Consider the following 20752-nt stretch of genomic DNA (forward strand, 5'->3'; position numbering starts at 1 on the left):
CCAGGTGAATGTAAAGGAGAAAGAAAGAAGATTCATGGAAGTTTGATAAAAGTTTTTTTTCTCAAAAAAGAAGAATGTCAGATTGATGAAGGGCAGGAGGGTGAAGGGGGAGAGAGGAGAAAGGAAAGAAGATAAAAAACAATAAGCCGCTAAAGGATGCAAAAAGCAGCGTCAAAGAAAGGAGGAAACGCGGGTTCGCCGCCGAAGGAGAAGACGAGCAAAAGCAAAAGTGTTGACAGGATGGCGGAAGCCGAACTGCAAGGCGGGGCCGCACTACTTACGGTGGAGAAGATGACCGAGGTGATGGTGGTGGAGCTGGAAAAACGTTTGGTGAGGCACATGGAGATCCTAAGGAAAGAGATGGTGGTCGTGGTGAGGTCATTGTTGGAGGAGGCAATCGGCCCGATCAGGGTGGAGGTGGCAAAGGCATTGGTCGAGGTGAGAGAGCAGGGCGAGAAGATGAAGGAGGTGGAGGAGGCCGTGACACGACACACGACACAGCGACCAGGTCACCTCGATGGGGGATGAGCTGCGGAGGGTGGTGGAGGTTAACAGAGGACTCCGAGCAAAGCTGGAAGACTTGGAAAACCTCTCAAGGCGGCACAATTTGAGAATTGTGGGCTTGCCCGAAGGGACAGAGGGCCCAAGGCCAATGCAATACTTTGCTAAGAAGTTGGCGGAGCTGATGGGGGAAGGTGAGAACCCCACCCTGTACGAGCTAGACCGAGCTCATCGGTCATTAAGGCCGAAGCCCAAAGTGAACGAGCCGCCAAGGGCAGTAATTATCTGCTTCCATATGTTTTGCATGAAGGAGAAGGTATTAAGCTGGGCGAAGCAGGAGCATGAGGTGCTGTGGGATGGTACTGCGGTTCGGATCTACCAGGACTGGACGGTGGAGTTGGCAAAAAGCCGAGCGGCGTTTGGGCGAGTGAAGGCGGCTTTGTAAAAGAAGGGGGTGCGATTTGGTGTGGTGTACCCGGCGAAGTTGAGAGTAACATATAAAGCCAAAGACTTTTATTTTGAGACAGCGGAGGCGGCTGAGGCGTTCGTGAGGGCAGAAGGCTTGGGACAGACGTGAAGAGCGGAACTGGAAGAGAGACTGTGGACTGTGTTTGAGCGGCTGGAAAATGTACAAATGTACAAATGTTACAACTTTCTTTTTACTGATTTGTATTGAAATTTGAAATTTACTTCTCTTTGCATTGTTGCAGAGTTCAAGTTAATGGTGTTCTGTGTTGCGACGGTTAAATGTTATGTTAGTGAATTGTAGGGGTTGGATTGTTGGGTTTGTTTTGGTGTTTCTTTCTCTGGGACTGGGCGGAAGGGGGCAAGAGGTCTTGGCGGGGGGAGCCACCCGCGCTAGCTAACTAAAGTCAGTTAGTGAACGGGGGTGAGGTGAGAAGAGGACTGCGGACGTTGGAGCCTGGGTAGCAGGCTTCAATGGGCCTACGAGGCGAACAAGAGGGGCTGGAGGGATGGATGTTGGGGGATGTTGTTGTAGGGGGGGTTCTTGGGAGGGGGGGAAGGGGTTCGATGTTAACAATGGACAGGGGCGGGTCAGGCTTATGGGGCAGGGCCCGGTGGTACGGTGATGGTGGATAAGAAAGGTGGGGGGGGGGGTGAGAGACCCCCAGTAAGGATAGTCACATGGAACGTGAGAGGGCTAGGAGGTCCGGTCAAGAGGTCAAGGGTGCTTGCACATCTTAAAAGTTTGAAAGCCGATGTAGCAATACTGCAGGAGACTCACTTGAGGGTGAAGGACCAGGTGAGACTTAAAAAGGGCTGGGTTAGCCAAGTGTTTCACTCTGGATTTGATGGAAGGGCTCGAGGGGTAGCGGTGCTGGTCAGCAAAAGGGTACGCTTCCAGATGGAGAAGGTGGTGGCAGATCAGGGGGGTAGATATGTGATTGTGACAGGGGCATTGGAGGGGAGATTAGTGGCGCTGTTAAGTGTATACGGTCCCAATTGGGACGATGTGGGATTCGCGAGGAAGGTGGTTGGGGCTATTCCCGACTTAGACACGCATGAGCTGATTGTGAGGGGGGACTGGAACTTGGTGCAGGAGCCAAGGTTGGACAGATCATGGCCGCGCTCGCTGGTCCCATCAGGGGGGCGAAGGCGCTGGCTGGGCTAATGGTGGAAATGGGAGGGGTGGACCCTTGGAGGTTCCTGCACCCAAGGGAACGGGAGTATTCGTTTTTCTCAGTGGTCCATAAGGTATACTCGCGGATCGACTTTTTTGTGGTGGGGAAGGCTTTGCTGGCTGGAGTCAAGCGGTCAGAATACTCTGCAATTGCAGTGTCAGATCACGCTCCACATTGGGTGGATATGGTGCTAGAGAAGGGGGCAGCGCAGAGACCGGGGTGGAAACTGGATGTGGGCATTTTGGGGAACCAAGTATTCTGTGAGAAAATTGAAAAGGTAATTAAGGAATATGTAGGTTTCAATTGTACGGGTGAGGTGTCGAAGGCAGTCGTCTGGGAGGCTCTAAAGGCGGTGGTGAGAGGTGAGGTAATTTTGTTTAAGGCTAGGGTGGATAAGGAGGAGAGGTTGGAGCGGCAGAGGGTAATAGATGAGATGTTGGAGGTAGATAGGAGGTATGCAGAGGATGGGGACCCGGCAAAGCTGGAAAAGAGGAAGGAACTACAGGCGAGCTTCGACCGACTGTCCACCAGGAAGGCGGTGCACCAACTGAGACGAGCAAGGGGTGCAGTTTATGAACATGGAGATGTTAACTGGTCAGCTCCGGAGGGAGGCAGCGGCAAGGGAAATTCTTCAGGTGAAGGATAGGGCAGGGAAGTTGGTGGTGGCCCCAGTGCTGATTAACAAGGTTTTTGAGGAGTTTTATGAGAGGTTGTACAAGTCAGAGCCACTCGGAGGAGACCGTGAGATGCAGGAATTTCTCGATGGGTTGGAGTACCCGAGGCTAGGGGAGGGGGACAGGGCTACATTAGAAGGAGCAACAGTGGAGCAGGAGATAAAGGATGTGATTGGGAGGATGCAGTCGGGGAAGGTGGCAGGGCCGGATGGGTTTCCGGTGGAATATTATAAAAAATTTAAGGATAGGTTGGCACCCCTAATGGTGGGGATGTTTGAGGAGGCGATAGGGAAGGGGGTGTTGCCGCAAACCTTGGGGCAGGCATCAATTTCCCTGTTACTAAAAAAAGATAAGGATCCGACGGAGTGTGGGTCGTATCGGCCCAAATCACTTCTGAATGTGGATGTAAAAGTGTTGGCGAAGGTACTGGCGGGTAGGCTGGAGGAGTGCCTTCCGAAGGTAATAGGGGAGGATCAGACGGGGTTCGTGAAAGGGAGGCAGCTGTTTTCGAACATTAGGAGGGTTTTGAACGTTGTTATGACACAGGCGGAAAGAAAGGAAACAGAGGTAGTTGTGGCATTGGACGCCGAGAAGGCGTTTCATCGGGTAGAATGGGGGTACCTGATGGCAGTGCTGGAGCGGTTTGGGATTGGACCAAGGTTTGTGAACTGGGTAAAGCTATTATATAAGGAACCGAAGGCGAGTGTCCGCACAAATAATATCAGTTCGAGATATTTTTCTCTCCACCGTGGGACAAGACAGGGATGTCCTATGTCCCCCCTGCTGTTTGCACTTGCGATTGATCCGTTGGCCATTGTGGTGGTACGTATTAGGGGTAATACGGTACACCACGTGTCGACAGGCTATTGGTGGAGGGATGCCAGGTCCTGATAGGATCTGCCACCTACTGGACTCCACCCAGAAATGCCGGTATAAGAACCCAGTTTTTCCCTCTATTTTTGCGGCCAGCTGAAACACCCTCGGCAGCGATGCCCGGCCCGCGCGGCTACCTGCAAAAGCTGCGGGTAGAAAGGCCACTACGCGACTGTGTGCAAGTCCCGCGGGGTCGCCGCTATCTCCGGGGAAGAAACGGGACCACAGACCCAGCCCCCCCAGCGATCCACGTGTGACCAACGGACGCCGCTATTTTGGACCCCGGACGCCACGAGGGAGAGATGGGCGCCGCCATTTTGTCCACCCCCGACCGCGCTCGATCCGTGGACGCCGCCATCTTGGCTGAAGGACCCCGACACAGACGGCCACATACTGCCTGATTACGATGCTCAACTTCAACAACCACGTCTGGCTTCGACGTCCCTCGACCAGTCGCGACCCCGGACACTCCAGTCCTAGTGAATGGCTACGAGACGCCGTGTCTTATCGACTCTGGGAGCACGGAGAGCTTCATTCATCCGGACACAGTAAGGCGCTGTTCCCTCGTAATTCAGCCAAGAAAATTTTCCTGGCGGCGGGATCCCACTCCGTTCAGATCACGGGGTTCTGCATCGCTAACCTAACGGTGCAGGGGAGGGAGTTCCCAAATTACCGGCTGTATGTCCTCCCCCATCTCTGTGTGCCCACACTCCTAGGGTTGGACTTCCAATGCAACCTCCAGAGTTTAACATTTAAATTTGGCGGCCCTATACCCCCACTGACTGTCTGCGGCCTCGCGACCCTCAAGCTTGAACCGCCTTCCTTGTTTGTGAACCTCACACAGGATTGCAAACCCGTCGCCACAAGGAGCAGACGGTACAGCGCCCAGGACCGAGCATTTATCCGGTCCGAAGTCCAGATGCTGCTGAAGGAAGGCATCATCCAGGCTAGCAACAGTCCCTGGAGAGCCCAGGTGGTAGTAGTAAAGACCGGGGAGAAACAGAGGATGGTCATCGACTATAGTCAGACCATCAACAGGTACACTCAGCTAGATGCGTACCCTCTCCCCCGCATATCCGACATGGTCAATCGGATTGCACAGTACAAGGTCTTTTCCAACGTGGACCTCAAGTCCGCCTACCACCAGCTCCCCATCCGTCCCGGTGACCGCAACCATACTGCCTTCGAAGCAGAGGGGCGGTTATACCACTTTTTAAGGGTTCCATTCGGCGTCACGAACGGAGTCTCGGTCTTCCAACAAGAGATGGACCGAATGGTTGACCAGCACGGTTTACGGGCCACGTTCCCGTATCTCGACAACGTCACCATCTGCGGCCACAACCAGCAGGACCACGACGCCAACCTCCAAAAATTCCTCCAGACCGCTCACGCCCTGAACCTCACTTACAATAAAGAAAAATGCGTGTTCCGCACCGATCGTCTAGCCATCCTGGGCTACGTAGTGCGTAATGGTGTGATAGGCCCCGACCCTGAACGCATGCGCCCCCTCATGGAGTTCCCTCTCCCCCACTGTGCCAAAGCCCTGAAACGTTGCCTGGGCTTCTTTTCTTATTACGCCCAGTGGGTCCCCCAGTACGCAGACAAGGCCCGTGCACTAATCCAGTCCACTACTTTTCCCCTGACGACAGAGGCATGCGAGGCCTTTAGCCGCATCAAAACGGATATCGCAAAGGCCACAATGCGCGCCATTGACGAGTCCCTCCCCTTCCAGGTCGAGAGCGGTGCATCGGATGTAGCTCTGGCGGCCACCCTCAACCAAGCAGGCAGACCCGTGACCTTCTTCTCCCGAACCCTCCACGCTTCAGAAATCCGCCTCTCCTCAGTGGAAAAGGAGGCACAAGCAATAGTGGAAGCTGTGCGACACTGGAGGCATTACCTGGCCGGTAGGAGATTCACTCTCCTCACTGACCAACGGTCAGTTGCCTTCATGTTCGATAATGCACAGCGGGGCAAGATCAAGAACGACAAGATCTTGCGGTGGAGGATCGAACTCTCCACCTTCAATTATGAGACCTTGTATCGTACCGGAAAGCTGAACGAGCCATCTGATGCCCTATCTCGTGGCACATGTGCCAATGTACAAGTGGACCGTCTACAAACTCTCCACGAGGACCTCTGCCACCCGAGGGTCACTCGTTTCTACCACTTCCTTAAGGCCCGCAACCTCCCTTACTCCGTCGAGGACGTCCGAACAGTCACCAGAAACTGCCAGATCTGCGCTGAGTGCAAACCGCACTTTTCCAGGCCAGATAGAGCGCACCTGGTTAAGGCCTCTCGACCCTTTGAACGCCTCAGTTTGGATTTCAAAGGCCCCCTCCCCGCCACCGATCGCAACTCGTACTTCCTGAACGTCGTTGACGAATACTCCCGTTTCCCTTTCGCCATCCCCTGCCCCGACATGACCGCATCTACGGTCATTAAATCCCTCGGTACCATTTTTACACTGTTCGGTTTCCCCGACTATATCCATAGCGACAGGGGGTCCTCCTTTATGAGTGACGAACTGCGTCAATTCCTGCCCAGCAGGGGCATAGCCTCGAGCAGGACGACCAGTTACAACCCCCGGGGGAACGGGCAGGTAGAAAGGGAGAATGGAACGGTCTGGAAGGCCGTCCTGCTGGCCCTCCGGTCTAGGAGCCTCCCAATTTCCCGCTGGCAGGAAGTCCTCCCGGATGCCCTTCACTCTATCCGGTCCCTGCTGTGCACCACCACAAATCAAACGCCTCACGAGCGCCTCCTCCTCTTTCCGAGGAAGTCCTCCTCTGGAACGCCACTTCCGACCTGGCTAGCAGCTCCGGGAGCCATTCTGCTCCGGAAACATGTGCGGGCGCACAAGTCAGATCCGTTGGTGGAACGGGTGCATCTCCTTCACGCCAACCCGCAATACGCCTATGTGGAGTACCCCGATGGCCGACAGGACACGGTCTCCCTGCGAGATCTGGCGCCCGCCGGAGCTACCCACACCCCCCCGACGCCAATCACCACCTCCTCACTCCCGCCGGTTCATCCCGCAGCCACCCCCTTCCCGGGGGGTTCGGTTCTCCTCCCAGACCCGCCCAGGAGTAAGGACACAGGGGACAGCGCTATGCTCCCAGAGTCGACGGGACTCGAGCCAGCGCCATCACCACCACGCCCGAGACGATCGGAAAGGACGACCAGGGCGCCCATCCGGCTCATCGAATCACTTTAACTCTCAACGTTTTCAGTTATTGTGTCTTGTTATAGTTATGGCATCATGCCGACCCTGTTTGGCCCGTTGGCCCAGTTTTCAGTTATTGTGTCTTGCTATAGTTATGGCATCATGCCGACCCTGTTTGGCCCGTTGGCCCAGTTGAAGCGATAATTTTGTGTTTTGTTCAAAGTTACGGCACAGTGCCGACTCTGTAAACCCCTACCACCATGCGAACCACCATCCCGCCGGGTTTTTTTTCAACAAGGGGTGAATGTGGTGGTATGTATTAGGGGTAATACGGTACACCACGTGTCGACAGGCTATTGGTGGAGGGATGCCAGGTCCTGATAGGATCTGCCACCTACTGGACTCCACCCAGAAATGCCGGTATAAGAACCCAGTTTTTCCCTCAGCAGTTGCATTCTGTAACCACGCTGCTGGAGATAAAGTTCTGCTTAATAAAGCCTTCAATTGACATTACCTCAACCTGCCTCGCGTCATATTGACGGTGCTACAGCCATCGCGTTGAGAAGTTCGGGAGCATGGAAAGGAATAGTGCGGGGGGGGATAGAGCATAGGGTGTCCTTCTATGCCGACGACTTGCTGCTGTATGTGTCGGAGCCGAGTGCGTCGATAGGAGGAATATTGGAGCTACTGCGGGTATTTGGGTCTTTCTCGGGGTACAAGTTGAACCTGGACAAGAGTGAGTACTTTGTGGTGTCTCGGCCGGGGGTGGGGGCAGGGGTGGGGGGGCTGCCATTCCGTGGAGCAGGGACTCATTTTAGGTATCTGGGGGTGCAGGTTGCCCGGGAGTGGGGGAGGCTTCGTAGGTACAACATCACTAGTTTGGTGGGGAGAGTGAAAGCCGATCTGGCAAGGTGGGACGGCCTTCCTCTGTCACTGGCAGGTCGGGTACAGGCGGTTAAAATGAATGTGTTGCCGCGATTTCTGTTTATTTTTCAATGCCTACCGATTTTCCTGCCAAAGTCATTTTTCAGGGAGATTGAGGGAAGGATCACCTCATTCATATGGGGAGGGAAGGTGGCCAGAGTGAGAAAGGTGCTGCTACAGAGGGGAAGGCAGGCAGGGGGTTTGGGTCTCCCGAACCTGTTGTACTACTACTGGGCGGCGAACGTGGAGAAAGTGCGGAGCTGGGTCAGAGGGGTGGATTCTCAGAATGGAGGAGAGTTTGTGCAGGGGGTCGGGGCTGAAGGCACTTGCAACAGCGCTGCTCCCGATAGCTCCGGGGAAGTATTCAGGGAGTCCGGAAATAATAGCTTCATTGAAAATCTGGAGGCAGTTTCGCCAACACTTCGGGTTGGGTAAAGGTCAAGGGAAATGCCGATTCGGGGGAACCACAGATTTGAGCCAGGGAGGTGGGATGGAAGTTTTCGGAAATGGGAAGAGAAGGGGATTAAGACGCTAAAAGATTTGTTTCTTCGGGGTCGGTTTGCAGGATTGAGGGGTCTGGAAGCGAAGTATGGGCTTGAGCAGGGAGAAGGGTTTAGGTACATGCAGGTTCTGGATTTTGCCAGGAAGGAGATACAGAGCTTCCCAGAGGAACCGGCCTCCACATTGCTGGAGGAGGTGTTGACGACAAGGGGACTGGAGAGGGGGGCAGTGTCAGCGGTGTACGGAGCTATTCTGGAAGAGGATAAGGCACCACTGGAAAGGATCAAAGCAAAGTGGGAGGAAGAGCTGGGAGAGGTTATAGAGGAGGGGGTCTGGTGTGAGGTGCTCCGGAGAGTGAATGCCTCCATCTCATGTGCGAGGTTGGAGCTGATATAGCTGAAGGTGGTATATAGAGCGCACCTCACGAGGGCGAGGATGAGCCGATTTTTTGAAGGAGCAGAGGATGTGTGTGAGCGTTGCGGGGGGGGGGGGGGGGCGGCCTGCGAATCACGTTCATATGTTTTGGTCCTGTCCAAAGCTAGGGAAGCACTGGAAGGAGGTATTTCGGGTAATTTCCAAGGTGGTGCGTGTGAAACTGGACCCGGGTCCCCGGGAGGCCATATTCGGGGTGTCGGACCAGCCAGGGTTGGAAACGGGAGCGGAGGCAGATATCATAGCCTTCGCCTCGTTGATCGCCCAAAGGCGGATCCTGCTGGGATGGAGAGCAGCCTCTCCACCCAGTGCCCTGGCATGGCGGGGGGACCTGTTGGAATACTTGACCCTTGAGAAGGTTAAGTTCGAACTGAGGGGAAGCTCGGAGGGGTTCTACAAGTCATGGGCACTATTTATTAAGCACTTTCAAGAACTGGATAACATCGAACATTAGTTGGGGGGGATGGGTGGGGGGGGGGGGGGGGGAGGGGAGCTGTGTAGATTAAGGGTGACTATGGGTAATCCCTGATTCCTTTTTGTCATTTGTTTATGTAAACATGTGGGCTGAGGTTTGGGGGTTGGTGGGCGGATGGGATCGTTGTTATTATGGGGATTGACATATCTTGCTGATTACTGTTTATTGTTGATGGGTGTAAATGTGGGAGAAAATGTGAAAAAGGAGAATAAAAATATTTTTTTAAAAAAAGGATTGTGGGATTATCATTAGTCCCCAGCCAATGGTAAGCAGGCAGGTTATAACATCCCTCCCCCCAAAGTCCAAGGAATCCCCCGAAGACCCTGGCGAAGGAGGGCGTCTGACTCGTTTTGCCGCAGGCCGGACACCATTTGCACGCAGCGCTGGATCAGGCGGCGTGTAACGAGACGGAGAATGGCTCTTCCGTGATGAACGGCAAAATGGTTGTACATCCACGGCCCGTAGACCCGAGGATTCCCCCTCTGATGCGTCCTGTGTCTCCATCTCGGAGTCAGGGTCTGCTGCCTCCATCATGTCAGCGTCTCTATCTCCATTCGGTTCTGTAACAACCTGCGCAGGCTTTGAGTAAGGCACCAGTGGAAGATTGTGAGGACTATCTTCCCTTGCCTCTGGTCTCTGCGGCTGTAGAAATTAGCTCCGGCGGCGGGGAATCTTTGGAGGAGACAGTCTTCTGGAGCGAACGTGGTCTACATGTTTGCGCTGGAGACGACCCTGGGCTTGCACCTGGTAAGATATAGGGCCCGTTTGGTGAAAGATTACGCCAGGAACCCACTGGGCACCACCAGCAAAATTCCGAATGAACACTGGGTCACCAGGCGCAAACTGCCGAATCGGCCGATGCCGAGAAAATCCCTGTCCCTGCCGTTCTTGTGTGCGGCGTACTTTTGCGACAATGTGGCCATTCACGAGGATCATGGCGGGTAAAGCAACAATTGTCGTCGTCTGGGTTACTAACCCACCATGATCCTGGAAAGCCTTTGCTCGTCACATGTGATGCATCCCCGTATGGTATTGGGGCCATCCTGTCCCACAAGATGGAGAACGGGGCCGAGCGACCGATAGCTTTCGTCTCCCGCACATTGACTGCAGCGGAGAAAAAGTACGCGCAGATCGAGAAGGAGGGCCTGGTAGTGGTTTTTGCGGTGAAACGCTTCCACCAGTACATGTATGGCCGCCATTTCATTATCGTGACTGATCATAAGCCTCTGCTGGGACTTTTCAGAGAGGATAAGCCAATACCGCCCATTGCTTCCGCACGGATCCAGCGCTGGGCTTTGTTGCTTGCTGCATACGAGTATTCTCTGGAGCACAAACCAGGAACGCAGATAGCAAACGCCAATGTGTTTGTCAAGATGCCTTTTGAACGCCGTTAATGCATCTGCTTCCACAACCTCCCCTGTCAACGCGTTCCAGACACTCACCACCCTCTGCGTAAAAAAATCTGCCTCACACATCTCCTCTAAACTTTGCTCCACAGACCTTAAACCTATTCCCCGTGGTGACTGACCCCTCTACCCTGGGAAAGAGTGCCTGCCCATTCACTCTATCCATGCCCCTCATAATAGTTTAGACCTCTATCAGGTCACCCCTCAACTTCCGTCTTTCTAATGAAAACAGTCCGTGTCTATTCAGCCTCTCCGCATAGCTAACACCCTCCAGACCAGGCAACATCCTGGTAAACCTCCTCTGCACCCTCTTCAAAACCTCCACATCCTTCTGGTAGTGCAACAACCAGAATTGTGCTCAATATTCCAAGGTTCTATACAACTGTAGCATGACTTGCCAGTTTTTATCCTCGATGCCCCGTCCAATGAAGGCAAGCATTCTGTATGCTTTCCTGGGTCTAATAATGAGGAATGAACTAGAGCAGTCATTTTCAATGTTGGGGCCGCAGATGGCATTTAAAAATGCCAGCTGCGACCGGCTTTAGAAATGACGGCTGTGACCGGCTTTCAAAATGCGGGCACGCTGCACATGCGCGTCCGCTCATCAGTGCGCATGCCCGGAGCCCAGTGAGAAACACGCCTACTCCTGACGTCAATGCGTTGACCCAAGATAAGATTTTTTTTATTCAATGCAGTCTTCCTGCCTGAAGTGACGGCAGAGAGCAGGTCATGCGCCCAATACACGTGCTGTGGGCGTGATTCCAATTCCTCCATTTTGTCAGCAGCAAACAAGCAACAGGACTGTAAAATTTAAACTGGATCATTTTGCATTAAGGAAGGGAGGGCTAGAGACACAAACAGGCCAGGACCTCACAACTGGAGAGGGTGGGCTCAGGAGAATCCACAAAAGGACAAAGCAGGGCTGGCATGAGTTGCACAGCAGAGTCCACAACAGGACAAAGCAGTGGTGGTGTGAGCACCAGGACCTCTGATGAACAACACATACAGAAATGTAATATTGAATGACAAAGCAAGTGAGTTTGTGAGGACCAAGCAGGCATTAATGGTAAGCGAAAATGGTGGGTCGCGAAATTTGGGTGGCATGGATCATGAAAGTCAGCTGGCATGGGTCGTGAAGGGCGGCTGGCATGGGTCCCGAAGGTTGGCCAATTGGTAAAAATGTGTCCCTGAAAAAAAAGTTTGAAAAACACTGAACTGGTGCATGTATGAGAAATAAAAATTGTGAAAAATCTAGGTCAGTGGTGGACAACCTCCAGCCAGGGCCATGTGCAGCCCATCAGGGTTCTGAGCGCAGCCCACAAAACATTTTGTTTCCCCTTGCCCACACGCAGGGTTGTCATATTCTCATCGGTGTGACTGATGTGAATCACCCGTAAAGCAAGGGCAAGTGAAGTGAGGTGTGTGCTGATTCCTCACAACATCGAATGTGAGAGTCCTGCGCTTCTCCTGCATCCAATCAACTGTAAATATTTATTTTGTTTTTACTATTTGAAGTTGATGGCAGTTCTAATAACATACGAATGATTAAGTATTTTATGTTGCTTGTTATGAAATGTTTGACGTGTATTAAATGTATTCAATCTTCTTCAAGGGTCATATGCTCAAACTTGTGGCCCACTGAGATGTAGGAGGGCCACGTGGCCACTCACTAGCCCAGGATTCCCATCACTGATCTGGGCAATAGTGATCATAGCATTATACAATAACAGAAAAGGCTGTCAATTTGACAAAAAAAAAATAAGTCAACAGATTGGTGAAGATTGTTGTTGTTGAGTTATTGTTTCACAGGAAGTGGATGTCACTGGCTCCACCAAGAATTATTACCCATCATAATTGCCCTGGTGGAGGTAAGTCGCCTTCATTCGCCTTCATGGGGGGGCATTGTAGCACAGTGGTTGGGGGGCATGGTACCACAGTAGTTAGCACAGTTGCTTCACAGCTCCAGGGTCCCAGGTTCGATTCCCGGCTTGGGTCACTGTCTGTGTAGAGTCTGCATGTTCTCCCCGTGTCTGCGTGGGTTTCTGCCGGGTGTTCCGGTTTCCTCCCACAGTCCAAAGATGTGCAGGTTAGGTGGATTGGCCATGCTAAATTGCCCTTAGTGTCCAAAGGGGTTGGGTGGAGTGCTGGGTTTCAGGATAGGGTGGGGGTGTGGGCTTCGGTAGGATGCTCTTTCCAAGGGCCAGTGCAGACTTGATGGGCCAAATGGCCTCCTTCTGCACTGTAAATTCTATGATTCTATGAAAGCTGCAGTCAATGTCATGTGCGCAAACCTTCAGTGCTGGTAGGAAAGGAGTTCCTGGGTTTCGACCCATTGACAGTAAAGGAGGAAAAATTGCAGAGTTCCTTTGCATCTGCTACCCTTGTCCTTCTAGATTGTAGAGGTTGTTGGCTTGGAAGGTGCTGTTAATGAAACCTTGAAATATTGCTGCAGGGCATCCTGTAGATGGTACACACTGATTCCACTGTATCTCAGTGGTCGAGTAAGTGAATGCTTAAGGTGGTGAGTGTGATACCAATCAAATGGACTGCTTTGTCAGCATGGTGTCAAACGCCATGCATGTTGTTGGAGCTGCACTCATCCAGGCAAATGGAGAATATCACATCTCACCTCTGACAATGAATCTATGGCCTTGATATTTCACTGAGTCAGGATGACTTCAGAAGAAAGCCCTTTCATAATAGCAGGTCAGTCCTGATTCCAGGATTGCTGGCCCCATTTCCAGGCTGCCTGATTTTTGGTTGTTCCTTTAAAGGCTGCGGGTCAGTTCCTGTCAAGAGGCAGCAGCTGGTCAGCCCCATTGCAGGAGATGCGGGGCGTAATCCTTCATAGGTTTTCTGGGTTCATGCTTAGTTTTTCAGAGGACATGTTTCACCGGCTCTTTGGGTTGCAGGGTCACTTTGTACAACAAAAGTCAATACTTGGGATATTGTTCTGTCAAATTAACAAGATTGCATGATACAGATAAAGCAATGTTTGTACTTTCTGGGTTCGTTAATGGTCCTGGTGGAATCACCTCATAAGACACACACAAACCAATACTGCATTATATTATTGCTACTCTTAATATTAATGCCCAATCTGCATAGATAATGTGACAATATTTGTAAGCGGATGCCAACAATAGGTTTTAATGTTCCTTTCTGTGACTAGTCGGTGAATGAGCAAGTGAAGCTTGAAAGGGGAAAAATGATGCATGATTGGGATAAGGGAGAAGCAACAGAGCCCAACGTTTCTCTCTTTGGCCCTGGTGTTAACATATTATTCAGCAAAATAGTCGAACTATTCTTTGCGATGAGTTGACAGAAATGAGGCAGGGAGGACTGAATGTTTAACATGTGTTTATCTTAACGCTCAAACACAGGAGCGTGCTGCCCAGCGATAGGGAAGAGAGTCCCACCTACCAATCATTTAGCCTATCATATTGGGATTCTGCTCAGGGATGTGCCCCTACTGCTGACTATAAAAATCAGACAGAAATTGCAGATCAACACAACTTTTCTGTACGAGAGACGGCAGAGAAATCTTAACAGACAAAATGGTGCACTGGGCTCCAGAGGAGAGAAGCGAAATCACCAGCACATGGAGTGCCATCAATCACAAGGCAGTTGGCACCAAAGCCTTGGAAAGGTATAGTGTGAATGCATTATTATTTCAATCTAATTCATGCTCATCTATCAAATTTGTTGTGATGGGTGTTTATTCCTACTGCTTAAGATAATTAGTACTAAAGGTTTCATTGACGTTCCAGTCAAACTGATGTAAAGTTTAACTTTACTGTGTGCAAATGATGCATTGATTAAATATGAGATTTAGGTTTAATCGAGAATTTGACGTTAAGTTGAATCAATATGTTTTTTCCCTCCAGGATGTTCAGTGTCTATCCCTGGACAACCCGCTACTTTTCAACAATACAAGGTTTTACCGCAGAGGGACATGCAATTAAAGTGGTCGGTGCTCTGGATAAAGCTGTCAAACATCTTGATGATGTTAAGACACAGTTCAAAGACCTCAGCAAGAAGCATGCTGAAGAACTGCATATCGATCCTGGAAGCTTCCATGTAAGAAACTAATCTTTTGAAATATATGTTCTATATTTACGAAAGAGAATCTCACTGCATTTTTGCAGTGAAGTCAATTAGAACCATAACTCTGGATGCTCCAGTTGACATGCCCATCTTCCCTTTGGCTCATACAATGTTTTGCAGAAGATCACAAGCTGATCTTACTGAATATTTGTTTTTCCTGTAATGACCAACTTTCTTGTTTAATATTTTCTGAGAAAAAACTTGGGTGCTTTAAGTTTTAAATTTAACCCATTGGGGCACGCTTTGTTTCAAATGTGATAATGTGTCTTTTCTTCTTTTGTTTTGTCATAGCTGCTGACTGACTGCTTCGTTATAGAACTGGCTCATCTTGAGAAGTGCAAGTTCACTCCTCATACCCACGCAACTTGGGATAAATTTTTTAAAGTGGTTGTAGATGCTATTTCCAAGGAGTACCATTAAACCTACAACAACATAAGCCTTTCTTCGTGGATCAATAAGTGCAATTGATGAAAAGATTCTTTTATCAACATCGAGAAAAATCTTTGTGCTCTTAAGAAATTATATCACAAGTTATGCTGAGATAAAACTGATGCATTCTTGAAAACAATATTCCTCTTTGTATGTTAATTCTAATTCAAATTTTGGAAAATGTCTCCATGTATTTTCCTTCAGTTGCTTTGAACTACAATAAAGTATCAAATCAATCTCACATTTGTCACATGTGAATTCTCTATTCAACTTTATTTTAAGCAACAAATACACATGAGGTAACACGGTGAGATGAAAATTCAGGATCCATTTTTCAGTCAGTTCTGAAATCTCCACCGCTAATTTATTAAATAAAACCATCAATTTTAATCTACATCTCACAGTTGATTTTCAATTTTGGATAATGAAGAGGGTGGATGAATCCTTGGAGGAATCCAACAAGAATCAAACTCCACACCACCCTGCGAGATTGGACCGCTCTCATCGCAGGGGCCTTTTACAAACATGAGGACAAAGCCAGCCACATGCTGGCTCACCAGTTGAGAAAACAGGCTGCTGCGTAAGAGATAGCCCCAGTTCCGAACATTAACGGTAGGACAGGAGTGGATTCAAACTAGGTCAATAAGGCCTTTACGAACTTTTAATGAGGGCCATACACCTCAGAGCCCCCGGAGGGGGTCTCAGGGATGGAAGAGTTCCTTGACAAACTGGATATAATGGTGGCAGGGAGGACAGGAAACAAGTACTGGCCGAAATCATAGAGTGCATCAACTCCATGCAATCGGATAAAGCGCTGGGATGGATGGGTTCCCAATAGACTTCTACAAAAAATTCTCAGCCACCCTGGCCCTGCACCTGCAGGAGATGTTCATTGACTCACTGTCATAGGTGTCCCTGACGCCCATGCAGGCCCAGGCCTTGATCTCATTGATGCCCAAAAAGGACAAAGACTCGACAGAGTGTGGATCGTACAGACCCAACTCTCTCTTAAATACTGATGTGAAAGCTCTGGCGAGGCGACTGGAGAGTTGCTTGCCAGAAGTGATTGTGGAAGATCAGGCCGGGTTTGTTAAGAGCAGGAAGATAAAGGTGAACATTAGACGCCTGGTGAATGTAATAATGACCCCATTCGGGGAGAGGACACAGAGGTGACCGTCTCCCTGGATACTGAGAAAGTCTTTGATCGAGTAGAATGGAGGTACCTCATGGAGCTGCTTGAATGGTTTGGGTTTGGAGCGGGATTTACCATATGGGTGAAACTTCTGTACAGCGCTGCTATGGCAAGTGTATGGACAAACACCACCAGCTCCGAGTACCTCCGGCTGCACAGGGGAACAAGGCAGTGCTGCCTGATATCCCCGCTCCTGTTCGCACTGGTGAACGAGCCGCTGGCTTCCGCCCTTAGATTGGCAGATTGGTGGGCGGGCATTCAAAGAGGGGGCAGTTTCCCTCTATGTGGATGACCCGTTCCTCGACGTGTCGAATCCCTTAGCCAGCATGGGAAAGATAATTAGACTCATTAGGGCATTCGATTAGAGGGAGGAGCGAAACTGGATGTACTACCGTTCTCAGTAACCCAAACCAAATTCAGGTACCTGGGGATCCAGGTGGCCCACACCTGGAAGAGCCTCCAAAAATGGAACCTCTCCAGCCTGGTGGAGGAGGTGAAGAGGGACCTGCAAAAGATGGAACTCGCTCCCGCTTTCGGTGGCCGGAAGGGTACAGACAATCAAAATGATTGTGTTGCCTAGGTTCTGCTTCGTATTTAGATCACCCCCAAACTTCTATCCCAAATCCTTCTTCACCAGTGTCGACAAATTAATCCTGGCTTTCGTCTGCGGGGGTGGGGTAAGAGTTGCTAGAGTACGTAGGTCTATTCCACAGCAAGGGTGGCACGTGGGAGGCCTGGCCCTACAGAACCTTCTATTCTACCACTGGGCAGCCAATGGGGAGAGGGTGAGGGTGTGGCTAAGGGAGCTGGAGGCGGACTGGGTCCAAATGGAGGAGACATCCTGGACGGGGATGTCTCTCCGAGCGCTGGCCACTGCGCCACTTCCGGCCCATCCACACACACACACATCAGGAGCCCAGTGGTAGTAGCCACCTTAAGGATATAGAACCAGTTTAGGTGCCACTTCGAACTTGACGAGATGTCCATAATACCATAAGATCATCAGATATAGGAGCAGCATTAGGCCACTTGGCCCATCGAGTCTGCTCCGCCATTTAATCATGGCTGATATTTTTCTCATTGCCAGTCTTCTGCCTTCTCCCCATAACCCCTGATCCCCTTATTGATCAAGAACCTATCTATCTCTGTCTTGAAGACCCTCAGTGAATTGGCCTCCACAGCCTTCTGCGGCAGAGTTCCACAGACTCACCACCCTCTGGTTGAAGAAATTCCTCCTTATATCTGTTTTAAAGGATCATTCCTTTCGTCTGAGATTGTGCCCTCTGGTTCTAGTTTTTCCGACAAGTGGAAACATCTTCTCCACGTCCACTCTATCCAGGCTTTGCAGTATAATGTAAGTTTCATAAGACCATAAGACATAGGAGCAAAATGAGGCCACTTGGCCCATCGAGTCTGCTCCGCCATTCAATCATGGCTGATATTTTCTCATCCCTATTCTCCTGCCTTCTCCCCATAACTCCTAATCCTCTTATTAATCAAGAACCCAACTAATTCTGTCTTAAAGACACTCAATGATTTGACCTCCACAGCCTTCTGCAATAAAGAGTTCCACAGATTCACCACCCTCTGGCTGAAGAAATTCCTCTTCATCTCAGTATTAAAGGATCGTCCCTTTAGTCTGAGGTGGTGTACTCTGGTTCTAATTTTTCCTACAAGTGGAAACATCCTCTCCACGTCCATTCTATCCAGGCCTCGCAGTATCCTATAAGTTTCAATAAGATCCCCCCTCATCCTTCTAAACTCCAACGAGTACACACCCAGGGTCCTCACTCGTTCCTCATATGACAAGTTCTTCATTCCAGGGATCATTCTTGTGAACCTCCTCTGGACCCTTTCCAAGGCCAGCACATCCTTCCTTAGATACGGGGCCCACAACTGCTCACAATAGTCCAAATGGGGTCTGACCAGAGCCTGATACAGCCTCAGAAGTCCATCCTTGGTCTTGTATTCTAGCCCTCTCAACATGAATGCTAACATTGCATTTGCCTTGTTAACTGCCGACTCAACCTGCACATTAACCTAAATTAGCCTTGGCTAATAACGTCAATTATGTTATTGGCCTTCTTAACCACTGTGTCCACCTGCTCTACTGTCTTATGGGACCAGTGTACATGCACACCAAGGCCCCTCTGATCCTTGGTGTTTCCCAGAATCCTGCTTTTTATCTCTATTCACTTGCCTTGTTTGTCCAACCCAAGTGCATCACTTATCCCGATGGAATTCAATTTGCCACTGATCAGCACATCTGACCAGCCTGTCTATAACCCTCAGAAGGCCATCCTCACTATTTACCACCCCACCAATATTCATATCATCCACAAACTTACTGAACAACCTTCCTATATTCAGGCGGCATGGCAGCACAGTGGTTAGCACAGTTGCTTCACAGCTCCAGAGTCCCGAGTTCAATTCCTGGCTTGGTCACTGTCTGTGTGGAGTCTGCACATTCTCCCCGTGTCTGTGTGGGTTTCCTCCAGGTGCTCCGGTTTCCTCCCACAGTCAAAAGATGTGCAAGTTTGGTGGATTGGCCATGCTAAATTGCCCTTAGTGTCCAAAATAGTTTGGTGGGGGTTACTGGGTTACGGGAATAGGGTGGAAGTGAGGGCTTAAGTAGGGTGCTTGTTCCAAAAGCTGGTGCGGACCCGATGGGTCAAATGGCCTCTTTCTGCACTGTAATTCTATGATTCATATCTAAATCATTTATATAAACCACAAACAGCATGACCCAACACTGATCCCAGGGAGACCCCACTGGACACAGGCTGCCAGTCAGAAAATCACCCCTCAAACCATCACCCTCTGCTTCCTGCTACTCAGTCAATTTGGGATCAAATTTGCCAAATTTCCTTGGAGCCATGGAATCTTATCTTTGCTATCAGTCTCCCATGTGGGACTTTATCAAAAGCCTTGCTGAAGCCCAAGTAAACTACATCAAATGTCTCCACACATGGTCACTTCTTCAAAAAACTCAAGTTGGTCAGACATGGGTCGGGATTCTCCGAGCCCGCGTAGGGTCGGAGAATCACCAGGGAGGCGCGAGAATGCCGTCACGCTGCTCCGACACCGGGCCGCCGATTCTCCGGCCATTCACGCCCGCGCGGTTACTGCCACGCCGGCACCGCAGCGATTCTCCGCGCTCGACGGACCGAGTTCGGCCAAGTCCCGCCGGCGTGGTTTACGTATAGTCCCACCCGGTGGGACCTCAGCGTTCTGGCTGCGGGGGCCGTCCTGCTGGGAGGGCGGGGGAATCCGACTCTGGGGAGGGGCCTCCATGGTGGCCAAGCCTGCGATTGGGGGCAATCGATCGATGGGCACGGTCAGTCCGTGGGTGGCCTTTTGTTCCTCCACGCCGGGCCCCTGTAGGGCTCCGCCATATTGCCTGGGGGCCGGCGCAGAGATGGCAACTGTTGTGTTACTTGCGTGGTCGATAACACGTGTTACTCAATCCTTGGCTGATGGTGAGGTCCTCTGAATCTCGATGAAGAAGACTCGAACTCGTCCAGTAATAACAAAGATTTATTGAGTAACTATAACTATTAATGCATGAGTTCTTAACCTTAACATGGAAATAGGAATTGGTTAACAAGATTTAACAATAATAACTAAACGTAACTCCACTAACTATCTATGTGATTCTGATGTTACCCTGTTCACAGTGCACCCACGAGAGAGAGAGAGAGAGACCCCGTGTGGCTGCTTTTTATACTCTGTTGGTCCAGCCCTCTAGTGATCATGTGGTGCTGCTTATTACACATTAACCCCTTGTGTGCATGCATCTACAGAGATCACTACCCTTTTTAATGTGTTACAGATTTTCTGTATGGTGGAATGAAAATTGAACAAACATAATGAATTAAGTCAGCTGGGAACAGGTAAAACAAGTAATGCTGTGCACAGAATGTGATGGTAACAATGACTGTACAAAGTCAATCAACGTTTAAAAAGTCCAATCCTAACGAAAAACTTTGTGAGTCCAGACTGTATGAGTTTGATCAGGTGGGTTGATCTCGTCGCCTGTCGTTGAGGTGGCAGTGTTCATGTTGTCATGTCGATGTGACCACGATCAGTGTTTATGTGTGTCCGTGAGGACATCACGAGACATCGGAAAGGTCGAATCACTTTGTTGTCTGATTTATACTTTTTTTTAATGTTTGTGGTAGTGATTCTGTGTTGCATCTTTCTTGTAAGCTTGTTTGCTTGTTGTGGAGCAAATGCGAATTTGTGAGATTTGTTGCCATGCCATGGCATGTTTGTACTCTTGTTGCGCTCAATGTGTGTTCCATGTGGATAACTTGAGTAATTGTCACAGTTATTGGTGTCAGTTACATTGAGCGTTTCTTTTTGAGAACTGTGAGGATGATCTGATGTCGTATTGATGTTGGTGATGTAGTGATCTGTACATCTGTACATACAT

At 50.3% G+C, this 20752-nt stretch overlaps 1 protein-coding gene across 1 annotated transcript; it reads left to right on the forward strand.

The window, feature by feature from the left end:
- Positions 1 to 14061: 14061 nt before the first annotated feature.
- LOC140394013 (hemoglobin subunit beta-like) lies at positions 14062 to 15366 on the forward strand. Its single transcript, XM_072480774.1, has 3 exons — positions 14062 to 14238; positions 14477 to 14669; positions 14988 to 15366. The coding sequence occupies exons 1-3, from the start codon at positions 14147 to 14149 to the stop codon at positions 15114 to 15116; spliced, it is 414 nt and encodes a 137-aa protein (XP_072336875.1). The 5' UTR covers positions 14062 to 14146; the 3' UTR covers positions 15117 to 15366.
- Positions 15367 to 20752: the final 5386 nt, after the last annotated feature.

The sequence above is a fragment of the Scyliorhinus torazame genome, chromosome 17, assembly GCF_047496885.1.
Source record: "Scyliorhinus torazame isolate Kashiwa2021f chromosome 17, sScyTor2.1, whole genome shotgun sequence".
NCBI classification, from domain to species: domain Eukaryota; kingdom Metazoa; phylum Chordata; class Chondrichthyes; order Carcharhiniformes; family Scyliorhinidae; genus Scyliorhinus; species Scyliorhinus torazame.

Excerpts from the sequence above, each read along its gene's own strand:
- LOC140394013 (XM_072480774.1), top strand. The coding sequence starts at position 14,147 with ATGGTGCACTGGGCTCCAGAGGAGAGAAGCGAAATCACCAGCACATGG. Across the intron at positions 14,239-14,476 it reads GGCACCAAAGCCTTGGAAAG|GATGTTCAGTGTCTATCCCT; the intron begins GTATAGTGTGAA and ends TTTTCCCTCCAG. Across the intron at positions 14,670-14,987 it reads TCGATCCTGGAAGCTTCCAT|CTGCTGACTGACTGCTTCGT; the intron begins GTAAGAAACTAA and ends GTTTTGTCATAG.